Source organism: Orycteropus afer, unplaced genomic scaffold, assembly GCF_000298275.1.
Source record: "Orycteropus afer afer isolate SDZICR_OR568_19922 unplaced genomic scaffold, OryAfe1.0 scaffold00074, whole genome shotgun sequence".
NCBI lineage: Eukaryota > Metazoa > Chordata > Mammalia > Tubulidentata > Orycteropodidae > Orycteropus > Orycteropus afer.
The window spans coordinates 2625531-2642589 of NW_006921661.1; the positions used below are offsets into that span (position 1 = coordinate 2625531).

General features: G+C 37.4%; 1 protein-coding gene across 1 annotated transcript in view; it reads left to right on the forward strand.

Moving 5' to 3' along the window:
* The window catches only part of INTS4 (integrator complex subunit 4), a 174688-nt gene that overhangs the window by 58306 nt on the left and 99323 nt on the right, over positions 1–17059 (forward strand). Inside the window, exon 4 of the mRNA XM_042780954.1 lies at positions 3264–3370. Within this exon, the coding sequence (XP_042636888.1) occupies positions 3264–3370 (107 nt within the window). The remainder of the gene's footprint in view (positions 1–3263; positions 3371–17059) is intronic.

Below are 17059 nucleotides of genomic sequence, written 5' to 3' on the forward strand. Positions count from 1 at the left end.
GATCTTCATCCATTTCAGGAGGTGGCATATGATCTAGAACCAGTGGTACTGGAGGAAATCAAAGCTGCAATGAAGGAATTGGTGAAGAACAAGGGTCCGGGAATTGACAGAATACCCATTGAGATATTTCAACAAATGAATGCCACGCTGGAGGCACTCACTCAGTTATGCCAAGAGATTTGGAAGACAGCTACCTGGCCAACTGACTGGAAGAGTTCCATATTTGTACCCATTCCAAAGAAAGCTGATCCCACAGACTGTGGAAATTATCAAACAATATCATTAATATCACATGCAAGTAAGATCTTACTGAACATAATTCAAAAACAGTTGCAGCAGTATATTGACAGAGAACTTCCGGAGATGCAAGCTGGATTCAGAAGAGGATGTGGAACAAGGGATATCATAGCTGTTGTCAGATGGATCTTGGCTCAAGGCAAGGAATACCAGAAAGATGTTTACTTGTGCTTTATTGACTATGCAAAGGCATTTGATTGTGTGGATCATGACAAATTATGGATAACATTGAGAAGAATGGGAATTCCCGAACATTTGATTGTACTTATGAGGAACCTGTACCACAGGCCGTGATATTTCCAGTCACCTCGTATGCAGTGTGAGAGCTGGACAATGAATAAGGAAGACTGAAGAAGAGTTGATGCTTTTCAGTTGTGGTGCTGGCGAAGAATATTGAAGGTACCATGGACTGCCAAAAGAACTAACAGATCTGTCCTGGAGGAAGTGCAGCCGAGATGCTCCTTGGAAGCAAGGATGGCCAGAGTTTGTCTCACCTACTTTGGTCATGTTGTCAGAGGGGACCATTCCCTGGAGAAGGATGTCATGCTTGGTAAGGTGGAGGGTTGATGAAAGTAAGGAAGGCCTTCAATTAGATGGATTGACATGGTGGCTGCGACAATAGGCTCAAGTATAACAAGGATCGTGGAGCTGGCATGGGATCAGGCGGTGTTTCGTTCTGCTGTTCATGGGGTCGCTATGAGTCGGAAGCAACTCGACGGCACCTAACAACAACAACAACAACATAATGGTATTCTAAGGCATTTGACTGCTAACCAGAAGGCTGGCTGTTCAAACCTGCCAGCCACTTGTCGGAAAGAAGAATGGGCAATCTACTTCTGTAGAGATACCGCCTTGGAAACCCAAGGAGGGGTCGACTATGAGTCGGATCCAACTCAACACAGTGAGAGTTAGAGTTTTTCTTTTTGGTGGTGTTGAAGATTTCTTCACCTCCCTTCTATTTCTTTTAAGTATTTTATTTTCTGTTTGCTTTTGGCTTCTTTCTTGCTAGACTTTTCTTTATATCTTTGGGATTGCTTTTAAATTTAAGATGAGACACTAAAAAGCTGATTGGTAGTTTTGTGTGCATGGGGGTTTGTCAGCTAGTAGCCTCCCCTCTAGGGTAATGTGATGGGGTCTGGGCCATGACTTTGGAGAGCTTCTAAATTTTATTATCTTTGGTGTTTTTCCTTGAGATCTAAGTTTTCTAGTTCAGAGTTCACAAATTTCCCACTAGTGATTCAGAAAGATACCTGGCTATCAGTGTGTTCTTGGAGCTAAAACCTCTGAAGGGTGCTGGGAGAGAGAAGGGAATCTCATTATTCATATGTAAACTTTCCTCTTAATTCCTGTATCTCCTCTCTGTCCTCACTTGGTGTCCCTCAAACTGGATCATTTTTTGGTTCAGTTTCTATACAGAAGAGATCTCCTGTTTCAGTGATCATTTGACTGTATAGGATGGGGAAGGGGCCAGGGCTTACCTGTTTCCTGGAGAGACTTCAAACTTGTCCTTGCCCCATCCCTATTTTTTTGTGTCTCCATTCCTGAAAGTTTTTGGATATTATGGTTAGAATGCATTTTCTTCGTATTGACATATTGCTCAGTCGGCATTTAATGTTGGATAGCTTCGTTTTATTAATTTCTCTATCTCCTTTTCATCATGTAAAAATTTGTTGACTTTTTTCATCTACCCATTTTTTTCAGCTTTTTCTTTGTAAGTTCATACCTTTTTTAATTCCTTTACTCTTACATTATTGAGGTTTTGGGGGAGAACAAAAATTAACAGATGTGTTCAGGGTTCTATGTTTAACTGAAAGTATTACTAAGAAGAGATTTAACCAGTGTTTCTCAAGCTAGTCATTTATATGTATATTATGTACAGAAATTTGCCATGTTTGCTTCATACCTATACTATATCTTAATGGTTTTCTTAAATGGACTAATATTTTTAGTTAAATTTGAAGAGAATCTCTATATTAGTAATGTAGAAGAAAAATTAGTGTCTTGTGGTATCAATAGAAGGTGACTGCATTTTTTTTTAGTATGCATGTTAAAATATGTTCATGATTATTAATATAAAAATGATTATTTGATTGCCACTTAAAATCTTGTTATTTTCCACTAACATTACAAAGCATTACAATGGGACAAAGGAGAATAAAGGCACAGGAGAATCAGGCTAAGGAGATTGCTATAGGTTTATTTGGATTTAGCCCTTTGCTCATTAATTAAACATTCATTGAGCTCCTAATGAGTAATGCTAGATTCTGAGAAATTCAAAGGTGAATAAAACAGTCCTTGCCCTCAAGGATCTTTTCAGTTTCCTGGCTTTGATATGAAAATAAGTAAGTGTAGTAAAGTGTTATGGCTGATGTAGAGGGTTGATTAGAAGATTGAAGGAAGAGATGGTCAATTTTTGGTGATTAGGAAAAGCTTTTTAACAGTGGCACTTCAATTGACTTTTAAAGAATTAATAAGTATTTACTGGGGAATAGGGTTGAGCATAGGGTCAGGCGTGAGGAAAGGCATTCTAGGTAGAGAAGTTAGCTGAGCAAAGGAAAACGTGAAATCAGTTGGGAGAAAAGGATGCTAGAGATTTGATAGAGATTAGGCTGGCAAGGTAGGCAGGATTAGATAGCATGGAGGGCCAAGTGTGTATGTATGAATGTATGTATGCATGTATATTCCTGCTAAGGAGTTTGGATTTATTTTTAAGGCAATGAATAGCTCTTGATTTAGTCAAGGACTGAACATTTTTGGAGTACCTACTATGTGTATAGGAAGAACCATGCTAAAGCTCAAATTTTTAGATATAATCCCTCTACGAACTTAGTGTTTAGTTGAAGGGGGTCAGGATCAAACAGTAGGACCCATCTGACAAAAATCAACATCTTTTACCCAAATAAATTTAGTTTAAGTGGTGATCTTCTTTTGAAATTCTACAACCAACTTTCCATCTTTCTTTTTAGGGTCTCATCAGGTCCTAGCTCAACTGCTGGATACTTTGCTTGCAATTGGCACTAAACTCCCAGAGAATCAAGCTATTCAGATGCGATTAGTTGATGTAGCCTGCAAGGTAAGACTGTAATGATTAGACATAGGGGTGCTTCTTTCTTGAACATTGGAAATGTGGTGTGAGCTTTAAGATCTGATCCAGATCTGCTCAAAGTCATCCTAAACTTACAACTGAAGGAGTGCCAAGAACTCTTTAATGTTCTCAAAAGCTTATTCATGTTTATGTTTCCTGTTGTATTGGGAATAAAGATAAGTAACTTATTAGGAAATGAACTTTATTCTCCCAAACAAAATGAAAATAATTGTATCAATACCTGTATATTGTGCTTAATTTATACACTCTGCTTAATATGATGTTTTACATTCAGTTTTTAACTTGAGTACTAAACCAAACCAAACTCACTGCCATTGAGTCGTATCTGACTCATAGCAACCCCTCCTTGGGTTTCTGGGTCACCACCAGCCACTCCTCGGAAGGAAGGTTGGGCAATCCTACTTCCGTAGTGATACTGCCTCGGAAACCCAAGGAGGGGTCGCTATGAGTCGGGGCCGACTCGACGGCACATAACAACAACAACAACAATCATTACAGAAGTAGATTGTCCAACTTTCCTTCTGAGGAGTGGCTGGTGGGTTTGAACTGCCAGCCTTCTGGTTAGTAATCAAATGCCTTAGTCACTAGGCTACCAGAGCTCCCTTTTCTCTGTTTTACAGAGATGGAAATTGAGGTTTAAGAAGTTTAACTTACCTTAAGTTTTCATAGCTAGGAAATTGTATAGTCAGGGTATAAACTCCAGTCTTTCTGACTCAAAGCTCTTTTTTTGTGTTGCTTTAATAAACATAAGCAATTGTTGAGGACAAGTTTTTGAAGTTTATTTTTTTCTGGTTATAAAAGAAATACATTATATATGAATTGTGCCTTTTGCTTTAATTTGGAGCTTTATATTACCCCCTGGAACTTTCTGGGATTGGTTTTACTTTTTTGATAATTTTATTTTGAAAATATAAGAAGACAAGTATGCTTGAGTTGTAGAAGAGTATTACAGAATTAGGTAACTATTTTTGAGCCCCAGGAAAGAGTTTCATTTACCTAAACCAAAGCAAAACATAAACACTTTAACAAGTATGATATAAAAGCTTAAGTGGAAAAAACTAGGGGAGGAGCTCTCAGTGGTGTAGTGCCTCAGGCATTTGACTGCTAACCAGGTCCAGAGCCACTCCTCAAAAGGAAGGTTGGGCAATCTACTTCCGTAGTGATATTGCCTCAGAAACCCAAGGAAGGGTCGCTATGAGTTGGATCCAACTCAATGGCAGTGCATTAGGTTTTTGTTTTTTAGTATGTGTATATGAGAGTAAGTATGTGTACAGGCATCCCTGGAGATACTGCAGATTCAGTTCCACCTGACTACAATAAAGCAAACTCATAATAAAGCGAGTCACACGAATATTTTGGTTTCCCAGTGCATATAAAAGTACATATAATAGACTACCCTGTACTGTAGTCTGGTAAGTGTGTAGTAGAATCTATGAAAAAGCTTGAAATACTGTGAGAGTTACCAAAATGTGACACAGAGACACGAAGTGAGCACAAAAATGGTGGCAGGAGACTTGTTCGATGAAGGATTACTATGGACTTTCAATTTTTATAAATATAAATAAAGGCAATATCTGCAAAATGCAATAAAGTGAGACACAGTAAAGCAAGGTGTGCTTGTATATCCCATATAAGAAGATACATATATCTGTGAGGTGATGCTTGTAAGAGAGGTGCCTTTTTAATGAGTTGTTACACTTAAAGTAACAAGTTCTTAAATTTGCTTTAAATACACATTTTATTATAAAAATCTGTACTCACAAAAATTGGAAAAATACTGAAAAGTGTAAAGAAAAAAATATGTTCATAGTCCATTACTCAAAGACAACCACTTGGTGTATTGCTTTCTGATTCTTTGCTGTACGTGGATAGTTTGCTATTATTTATTTAACATATAGCTGTGATCATATTATATCTGATGTGGATTTTTGCTTTTTTACCAACATTGTAAGTATTGACCTTATATTATAAATGTTTTGTAAACATAATTTTTAATGGCCATAGGATATTTTGGCCTGTAATTTAATAATAGCTTACCTAAGCATTGTCCTGCTGTTTGTTACTGGATATTTACCATTTTTGAAATTGTAAATAATACTGCAGTGAATATTATCAGTTTAGAATATTTTCTGTATTTATGATTATTTACCACCAGATTGTCAAAGTGAAAATTACTAGTTTAAAGCATTACGCTTTTTTAAAAAAATTGAAGTTGGCATGCAAGTTTACAGAGCAAATCAGTTTTCCATTCGACAATTTATACACCTTTTGTTTTGTGCCATTGATTCCCCTTAATGTAACAGTACTCTTCCCACTTCATCCCCAGGTTCCCTGTTTCCATTCATCCCTTCTTTCCTGCCTTCTGAACTTTGTTTTTGGACAAATGTTGCCCTTTTGGTCTTGTATGTCTGATTGTATTGAGGAGTACATTCCTTCCTGGTATTATTATTTACTTTGTAGGCCTGTGTCTTGTTAGGTTGAAAGTTGTTCCCTGGGGGTAGGTTCAGCTCTAGGCTTAAAGTGTGTATAAGGCCACAGTCTTGGATGTTCTGCCAGTCTATCAGACCAGTAAGTGTGGTCTTTTAAAACAAACAATTTAAACCTCTTGATAGTTTTTGCCCAGTTGTTTTCCAAAAGTGTTCCACCTTTATGTGCTCATCAGCAGCATATGATAGTGCCTAATTTCACTGCAGGAGCTCTGGTGTCCTAGTGCCTAAGGCACTTGACTGCTAACTGGAAGGCTGGCGGTTCAAACCCACCAGCCACTCCTCGGAAGGAAGGTTGAGCAATCTATTTTCGTAGTGGTACCACCTCGGAAACCCAAGGAGGGGTCGCTATGAGTCGGATCCGACTCGATGGCACATAACAATTTCATTGCATCATTCTAGCATTGGATATTAATGTTTAAAAACAAAAGCTAAACCTTATAATTTGGTAGGAAAAAAATTGTATTTCATTTTTTAAAATTTATTAAGATTACTAGTGAGATTTCATATTTGTTCATCACTTGTATTTCCTTACTTGAGAATAATCTTATCATATTGTTCGCTGGCTTATTATATTGAGTTTTTGTGTTTTTCTTCACCATTTGTAGACTCTTAATAACAAAGATTAGAACCATTGGAAATGACAGATCTGTAACAAGCAGACTCACGTAAATAATGGTTATTTTGTGGTTCGTAGTGATGGTCACTATTTCTGTTACTTAATGGCATTTTTATCTGATTTTGTCATACAGGCTGCTAAAAGTTTTTTTAAAAAATTGAGATATAATTTGAATACCTTCAATTTCACCTTTTTGATAGAAATAATGCAAAGTATGTTCTGACCACTATGAAATGAAATTAGAAATAAATAACAAAAAGAAATTTAGGAAACTTACAAATATGAAGAAATTTAAAATATATTCTTAAATAACCAATGAGTTAAGAAATCCAAAAAGAAATCAGAAAATACTTTGAAATAATTTGCATATGTAAATGAAGGCATATCAAAATGTATCAGATGCAGCTAGAGGAGGGCTTATAGGGAGAATTATAGCTGTAAATGCCAGTATTAAAAAAGGAGAAGATCTAAAATCAGTAGCCTAACTTTTAATCTTAAGACACTGGAAGAAAGAAGAGCACACTAAAACTAAAGCAAACAGAAGGAAGGACATAATAAAGACAAGAGTTGGAAATTAATGAAATAGAGAATAGAAAAACGAGGGAAAATCAATGAAACCAAAAGCTGGCTCTTTGAAAAGATCAGCACAAACAAAAAGCTAGCTAGATTCACTAAGAAAAAAAAAAAAGAGAAGACTGAAATTACTATAATCTGAAATGAAAGAGGAGATTTTGCTGCTAATCTGACAGAAATAAAAAAATTATAAAGGAATACTAGGTACACTGCCAATAAATTAGATAATTTAGATGAAATGGACAAATTTCTAAAAAGACGTAAACTACTGAAACTGACTCAAAAAGAAATAGAGAATACAAGTAGACATAACAAAACCAAAACTCACTGCCATTGAGTCGATTCCAACTAATAGCGACCCCCTTGGGTTTCCAAGGCAGTAAATCTTTATGTTTTCATTCTGCAGAGAGGCTCACTCACACGCTCGTGGGTCTGAACCGCCAGCCATCTGGGTAGCAGTCAGATGCCTTAGGCATTGAGCCACTAGTGCTCCTTAGACCTGTAACAAAGAGATTGAATTACTAATTTAAAAAAAACAAAGAAGTCAGGCCCAAATGGCTTCTAAAGTGGTAAATTCTAGCAGACATTTAATAAAGAATTAGTGCCAGTTGTTCACAGGCTCTTCCAAAAAACAGAGGAGAACATTTGCCTATCCATTGTATGAGACCAATATTACCCTGATATCAAACCAGACAAAGACATCACTAGGAAAGAAAACTACAGACTAATAATGCTTATTAATATGGATGCAGAAATGCAAGGGTGGTTTCACATCTGAAGATCAATTAATATGCCATATCAATAGAATACAAAACAAAAACCAAATGATTGTCTCAGTAGATGTAGAAAAAGCATTTGACAAAATCCACCACCCTTTTATAATAAAAACACTCAACCAAACTAGGGATAGAAGGGAACTTCCTCAACATAATAAAGAGCATCTATGCAAAACTCACAGATAATATCAAACTTACTGGTTAAAAACTGGGTACTTTCTCCTACCTAAGATCGGGAACAAGACGAGTATGTCTGCTCTCAGCATGTCTATTCAACATTGTTTAGAAGTTCTATCTAGTGCAATTAGGCATGAAAGAGGAACAACATCACACTGGAAAGGAAGAAGTCACACTGTCTGTACTTAACAGATAGTATTACTTTGTATATTAAAAAATCCTAAAGAATCCACTAAAACACAGTCAGACTAAAAAGTTCAGCAGAATTGCAAGATATAAGAACAATTTACAAAAATTAGTTTTATTTCTGCATACTTGCAATGACCATCCAAAAATGAAATTAAGAAAACAATCCATTTACAGTAGCATCAAAAATAATACAATTTAGTGAGAATTTAACAAAAGAAGTGCAAAACTTGTACTCTGAAAATTCTAAAACGTTGTTGAAAGAAACTAACCAAACCCACTGCCACTGAGTTGATTTCTACTCATGGACCCTGTAGGACAGAGTAGAACTGCCCCATAGGGTTTCTAAGGCTGTAAATCTTTATGGAAACAGACTGCCACATCTTTCTCCGTGGAGTGGCTGATGGGTTCAAACTGATGAGCACTTTAACCACTGTGCTACCAAGGCTTTATAAAGAAGCTGAAGGAGATCTAAATAGAAAAACCTCCCATCTTCATGCCTATGAAGACATTATATATTGTTAAGATGCTCACAGTATTAATAGTTGGGACAGCAATAGTTCCCAAATTAATCTAGATTCAATGCTATCCTTATCAGAATCCCAGCTGACTTTTTTTGTAGAAATTGATAAGCTGATTCTAAAATTTGTATGTGGAACCCAGAGTAGCTAAAGCAGTCAAGAAGAAGAACAAAATATGAGAGCCCATACTTCAAAATTTACTACAAGCACCAGTAATCAAGACTGTGCTGCTAGCATGTTGTTGTTGTTGTTATGTGCTGTAGAGTCGGACCCAACTCATAGCGACCCCTCCTTGGGTTTCCGAGGCAGTGTCACTATGGAAGTAGATTGCCCCATCTTCCTTCCGAGGAGTAGCTGGTGGGTTTGAACCGCCAGCCTTCTGGTTAGCAGTCAAGTGCCTTAGCCACTATGCTACCAGAGCTCCCTAAGGATAGATATATCCTTAGTACAAAAGAAGAGAATAGAGAATCCAGAAAGTCAGTTATCTCTGCTGAACTGATTTTTACCAAGTGTGCCAAGACCATTCAGTGGGGAAGGAATAATCTTTTCAGCAAATGGTGCTGGAGCAACTGAATATCCACCTGCGAAGAATGAAATTGAAACTATGCCTCATACCATATAGAAAAAAAGAACTCAAAATGGATCAAAGATCTAAATGCACAAGCTAAAACTACAAAATTCTTAGAAGATACATAGGGAAACATCTTTATGACCTTGGACTTGGCAGTGGATTCTTATATATAACACCTAAAGTACAAGACACAAAAAGAAAAAAAAAAATAGAGAAATTGAACTTCATTGAAATTAAAAACTTTTGTGTTTCAAAGTACTCTTATCAAGAAAGTGAAAAAAGCAGGGAAGAGGTAACTACAGGGAAGAAGTGGGAATAGAGCTATTACATTGTGAGCAGTTGCACTCAATGTCATTAAACAAAATATGTATGAACTGCTGTATCGAAAATGAATTTACTCCGTAAACTTTCATCCAAATCACAATAAAATTTTTTAAAAAGTGCATAAAGATAACCCACAGAATGGAACAAAATATTTACAACTCATAGGTCTAATAGGGAGCTTTGGTAGCATAGTGCCTAAGGCACTTGACTGCTAACCAGAAGGCTGGCGGTTCAAACTCACCAGCCACTTGTTGGAAGGAAGGTTGGGCAATCTACTTCTGTAGTGATACTGCCTTGGAAACCCAAGGAGGAGTTGCTATGAGTCGGGTCCGACTCGAGGCACATAACAACAACAACAACAACATCTAGACTATAGAAAGAACTCTTATTGTTAAGTGCCATCAAGTCAGTTCTGACTCATAGTGAGTCTGTGTACAACAGAATGAAATGCTGCCTGGCTGCACCATCCTCACAATTATTGCCATGCTTGAGCCCATCATCTCAGCCACTGTGCTAGTCTATTTCATTGAGGGTCTTCCCCTTTTTTGCTGACCCTCTACTTTCTAAGCATGATTTCCTTCTCCAGGGATTATCCTTTCTGATAGCATAACCATAATACAAGAGACAGAGTCTAGCCATTCTTACTTCTAAAGATCATTCCAGCTGTACTTTCTTCAAGACAGATTTGTTTGTTCTTCTAACGCTCCATGGTACATTCAATATTCTTTGCCAACACCACAACTCAAATGTGTCAATTCTTCTGCAGTCTTCTTTATTCATTGCCCAGCTCTCACATGCATATAAGAGCATTGACAACACCATGGTTTGGGGCAGGTGCACTTTAATCTTCAAAGTAACATCTTTGCTCTTTAACACTTTAAAGAGGTCTTTTGCAGCAGATTTGCCCAGTGCAATATGTCACTTGATTTCTTTGCTTTTCAGTGGGCATTGATTGTGGATCCAAGGAAAATGAAATCTTTGACAACCTCAATCTTTTCTTCATTTATCATGATGTATGATGTTACTTGGGAGCTCTGGTGGCATAGTGCCTAAGGCATTTGACTGCTAATCAAACCCACCAGCCACTTCTCGGGAGGAAGATTGGGCAATATACTTCCTACCTGGGAAACCCAAGGAGGGGTCACTATGAGTCAGATACGACTGACGGCGGTATGCAACAACAACATGATGTTACTTATTGGTCCAGTTGTGATGATTTTTGTTTTCTTTTTGTTGAGATGCAGTCCATACTGAAGGCTGTAGTCACTGATCTTCATCATAAGTGCTTCCACACTTTGAGCAAGCCAGGTTGTATCATCTGCGTATTGCAGGTTGTTAATGAATCTTCCTCTAATCCTGATGCACTTTCTTCTTCATATAGTCTAGCTTCTCTTACAACCCAGTAATAGAAAGAAAATGGCCCAATTAAAATACGAGCAAAAGATCTGAATTGACTTTCTCCAAAGAAAATATACAGATGCCTAATAAACTCACAAAAAGATGCTTTGACATCATTAGTCGTTAGGAAAATGCAAATCAAATACAGTGATATACCACTTTATATACCTAGGATGGCAGTGATCAAAAAGCCTGACCATGCCAAGTGTTAGTGAGGATGTAAAGAAATTGGAGCCCTCATGCATTGCTAGTGGGACTGTAAAAATGGTACAGCCATTTGTAAAATAGTTTGACAGTTCCTCAGAATGTTGAGCATTGACACATACAGTACTGTGTTGTCAGTGAAGGCAAACATGGATATGTGAAAGGATAGATGGGTGGACAGGCTGAATTATTAGGTATGTCTATGAAGCAGAGAGTGTATGGGGTTAGCAGACAATGGCCCTATAAGTGTATTTGTATGATCTGAATTCCCAGGTGTATAGCAGAACTGACATGGGACAAAGTTGTAGTCACTTCTTGGTCACCACCAGCTACCCAGACCAAGTAGTTGAACCTGTGGGCTCAGGACCATAGTCACAGGGGACATCAAGCTCAATTGGCATAACATACTATACAAAACATTGTACCACCTCCTACTTTGGTGAGTAGTGACTGGGATCTTTAAAACTTGCAAACAGCAATCTAGATGCAAGGATGGGTCTCTCCTCATTCATGGAAACAATTAGTCCTAGCGACTGGTACACCATGTGATCCACAGCCTATACGACTGTGAGACCAGAAGAACTAGATGGTACCTGGCTACCACTGTCAACCACTCGGAGGGGGATCTATGTAGGAGATCCTGGATAGAGAGGGAGAACAATGTGGAACAAAACTCAAAACCATTTGGGGGAAAAAAAAAAGGGAGGGGGGGCCAGGTTTGCTGGTTTGATAGAGCTTGGTGGAACCACTGAGACTATGGCCGCTAGTTGCCCTTCAGGTCTGGAATTGAACCCACACCTGTGGTTCAATATGCTAAATAAAAGACAAGCATATGAGTTGAACATTTACCTTAGGTAGATACACTTCTTGGAGAGAACAATCATGGGAGAAGGAAGGGCTGTGTATGTACAGGAAGACAGCTCCGGGATGGGAGTGCATGGAAGGTACTATTAGGAGGAAGTGGGAGGGGAGGTGTTGCTTTGTGGTGAATTGTGGTCAATGTAATGAGACAAAGTGTATGTGAACTGCTGTATGGAAAGTGAATTTGCTTTGTAAATTTTCACCCAAATCAAAATTTTTTAAAAAAATGTTGAGCATAGACTTGTATTACCCATCAGTTCCACCCCTACCCAACCCAAGAGAACTGAAAACATGTATATACAAAAATATGAATATAAATGTTTATAGCAGCATTATTCATAATTATCAGAAGCTGGAAAAAATCCAAATATCCATCTGCTAATGAATGGATGATCAAAATGTGGCATATCCATACAATGAAATATTATTTGAATGAAATACTGATACATGCTACAACAGTGGATGAACTTTGGAAACATTATGCTAAGTGAAAGAAGTCAGTCACAAAAGACCACATATTACATTATTTTAATCATATGAAATATATAGAATAGGCAAATCCTACACGGTCAGAAAATTGACTAACCGAAAACCAAACTCACTGCCATTGAGTCAGATCCGACTCAGCGACCCCTCCTTGGGTTTCCGAGGCAGTATCACTACGGAAGTAGATTGCCCAACCTTCCTTCTGAGGAGTGGCTGGTGGGTTTGAACCACCAGACTTCTGGTTAGCAGTCAAATGCCTTAGGCACTATGCCACCAGAGCTTCCCAAAATTGACTAGTGGTTGCTTAAGGCTGACAGAGGCAAGAGTAGGTTTATAGGGGTTTGATAACTAAAGGATATGGGGTTTCTTTTTCAGGTGATGTAAATTTTCTGAAATTGGTAATGGCTATACATATCTGTGAATATACTAAAAAAACAGTTGTATATTTCACCTGGGTGAATTATATAGTATGTGAATTATATTTCAATAAATGTGTTATTTTAAAACTTTACATATTTTAAAATCCATTGTTTTTTTGGTATATTCAGAAAGTTGTCCAACTGTTGTACCTATTTAATTCCAGAACATTTTTATTACCCCGAAAAGAAACCCCATACTCATTAGCTGTCACTCCCCCCTGGCAACTGCTAATCTGCTTTCTACCATTATAGATTTCTGTCTCTACAGTCATGCATTGCTTAACATCCACAGTATTGTCTGTGGAATAGGACATTATGTGATTTGAGCATTGTGCGAACACTGTCTTGTAGTCTGGTTCTGCTTTATCTTAAGCATCTTGAACAAGATTCATGCTTTAGTAGTGATTGTGCTGAGAGGGATTTGCTTTTATGTTTGGTACTCAATTCACGTCATTAGCAATTTCTCTATATTTGATATAGGTCCCTCTTGTATTTTTGTTAGCCTTGTAGTTTTCAGTGGAGCCAATCCTTAGTGGCTTGGAGAAATTTTTGTTTTTTGTTTTTTGAGAATTGTTGTAATTGTCAAGTGTTACATGCCTAAATTGCTAGCAATAATATTCACAGATTTTCCACCTATATGTTGTTCAGTAACCTTTTGTTTTATTTCAAATTAGTACCTCTCCTTTGCCTCTTGCTGCTTCTGTCACTAGCAGTGGTTTTTGTGAGTTTGGGAGACATGATGCACTTCTTGGTGATATTTTTGAAAGAAAATTAAACAGAGGGAAAGCTACAACACTGAAGAGATGTGTGATACATGAGATTGGATGCTACTGGCTATGAGTTGAAGCATGTACTCTTATACAGTAAACTTTTTATATAGAAAGTACAGTACATGCATAACAGTAACACAGACATTTATTATGACTGTCAAGACAGATGTATTATAGGTCATAAATGTACTGTACCATTGTATGCCTGGTAGTGCAATTGCTTTGTATACAAGAGATATGAGATATATACAAAAGGCATGAAGTACATGTGTTGTATGTGGGAAAATACTGGATTAGCTACATCCTGTTCTATTGGGATTTCTAAACTCTATTATAACCTTATAGGACCACAAATGTATATGTGATTGGACATTGCCCAAATATGTTATGCTATTAATGACTGTGCATCTGTACTTTATTCTTTTTATGAACAAATACTATTTCATTGTATGGATATACCACAGTTTATTGATCCACTCATCAGTAGGTACACATTTGGATTGTTTCTGCTTTTTGACTGTCATGAATAATGCTGCTATGAATATTCATGCACTGCTTAAGGAGGGGTCGCTAGGACTCGGGGCCGACTTGATGGCAAATAACAAACAAAACAAAACAAAACTTTTTGTTTGGACATGTATGTGGTAGTTAAATTTGTGTGTCAACTTGGCTAGGCCTGGTCAAGTGGCTGGGCAGCTGAATGCAGTTATTCCCCATAGTGAGATTGGTAATTAACTCCATGGTGGAATCTATTGGAGCAACTGGGTAGCTGCTTTGAGTATGTGGTCAGCTTCCCATATATAAGAAACAGCTTTGGGAATGGTCTCTAGCTTATGGCACACTTGAACCCTGCATATAGCTGTGCCGTTGTTCAGCCTGCCATGCTCTGCCAACCTTGGGACTTTCAGTAGACTTGAATTAATGGCCTGCCGTGTGGTTTGGTAATATTGGGACTGTGCTATTTTATTTGTCGACCTTGGTTTGTCAGCCTCGGCGGCCAGTAGCTGCCTGAGTGAAGAGATGCCTCTAGCTTCAGTGAGCCGGGAGCAAGAGGCAGAGCTGAGGCCCAACATCGAGGGGCTTTCACACAGCCCATAGAGCCTGCCACTTTAAACTCGGACTTCTAGCCTACCGAACTGTAAGAGAATAAACTCCTGTTTGTTCAAGCCATCTCATTTGTGGTATATTTCTGTCAGAGTGGCACCAGGTAACCAGAACAGTGTATTTCCAGTTTTCTTGGGTAATTCATTTAACTTTTTGAAGAACTGTCAGAGACTTTTCCAGAGTGACTGTACCATGTTACCTTTCCACAGCAATGTACCAAGGCTTCAATTTTTCCACATCTACTTTTTATCTGTCTTTTAAAATTATATTTACTCTAGTGGGTGTCATCAAGTCATGTGTCATTTCCATAATGACTGATGATATTGAGGACTCTTCAGGCACTTAATAGCTCTTTGTACATCTTGGAGAAATGATTGTTCAGATCCTTTGCCCATTTTAAAATTGGATTATCTGTCTTTTTTATCATTGAGTTGTAATAGTTCTTTATATATTTTGAATATGCTGCACAGCACAACACACTGCTGTGGCGTTGGATCTGACTCATAGTGACCCCTCCTTGGGTTTCCAAGGTGGTATCACTATGGAAGTGGATTGCCCAGCCTTCCTTCCGAGGAGTGGCTGGTGGGTATTCTGAATACTAGCCCCTTATATATATGATTTTCAAGTATTTTTTTTCATTCTGTGGGTTGTCTTTTCTTTTTCTTGATAGTATTCTGTGAAGCACAAAGATTTTAAATTTGTATAATGTCTAATTTATTTTTTTTGTCGCTTGTGCTTTTGGTGTCATTTATAAGAAACCATTGACTAACTGAAGGTCATAAAGATTTACACCTATGTTTTCTTGTACTATGGTGTCTTTGTGGGACAGTGGTTAAGTGCTCAGCTGTTAACCAAAAGATCAGTGGTTCAAAACCACCAGATGTTCATGCAATGGGAGAAAAATATGGCAGTTTACTTCCATAAAGATCTTAGCCTTGGAAATCCTATGGAGCAGTTAGGAGTCAGTATTCACTTGATGGCAATAGATTCTTCCTTGTACTAGTTTTATAATTTTAGCTCTTATATTTAGATCTTTGATCCCATTGTAGTTAATTTTTGTATATGGTATAAATTAGAGGTCTAACGTCATTCTTTTGCAACTAGATATCCAGATATCCCAGCACTATTTGTTGAAGGAAAAAAAAAACTATTCTTTCCCCATTGAGTGAGCACTCTTGTTGAAAATCATTTGATTATAAATAGAACAGTTTATTTCTGGACTCTATTCTGTTGATCTGTATGTCCTTATACTACTACTACATTGTCTTTGTTACTATTGTTTTTTAGTAAGTTTTGAAATTGGTAGGTGTTTGTCCTCTAACTTCCTTTTTCAATATGGTTTTGACTATTCTGGGTCCCTTGCACTTGCATCTGAATTTTAGGATTAGCTTATTGATATCTGCAAGAGGGCAACTGGGATTTGGATACAGATTGACTTGAGTCTGCAGATCAATTTGGGATGCCTGATTTCTTTTAAATGCATTTTATTGAAATATAATTTATGTACAGTGAAATACACAAAACTAAAGTGACTTGGGTCAGTGCTTTTTTTTTTTTTTTTTTTTGACAATGTTCCCTTCCCTCCCCTCCCACCCCTGGCAACCAACAAAGAAAGTTTCCCTCCATATATAAATCTTTCCTTGACCCTCCACAACAACAAATTAATACTATATTTGTCCTTCTGTGATTGACTTAAGTCACTCAGCATAATGTCTTCCATGTTCATCCATGTTATGCAGTGTTTTGCAGACTCAGCATTATTCTTTAGTGCTGCATAGCATTCCATTATGTGTATGTAACATAGTTTGGTCATCCACTCTTCTGCTATAAATCTTAGAGATAAGTTCCTTGCCAGATATGTAATTATTGGCAAATAAGAATTTGTTGCTGTCATTTTTGTTATGTGCTTTTTCGTGGTGTTGATTTCTTTGTCCCATATAATTTTCTATACTGAGCTCATTTTGTTTATGAATTATGTTATCATTTCCTTCATTGCTATTGTTTTAGTATTTGCTGGATATGTATGCTGGTCCTCTTTTTTGATGTGAAGGTTTATAATTTTTCTTTGAGGTTACCCTGTGATTTCTAGTTTTCTTCCCAAGTTTGGAACAGTCTGTTCTATCTTGTAGTTGTCTTGACTTCCTACCATCTAGAAGTTCTGTAATGACACAATTTTTTCCC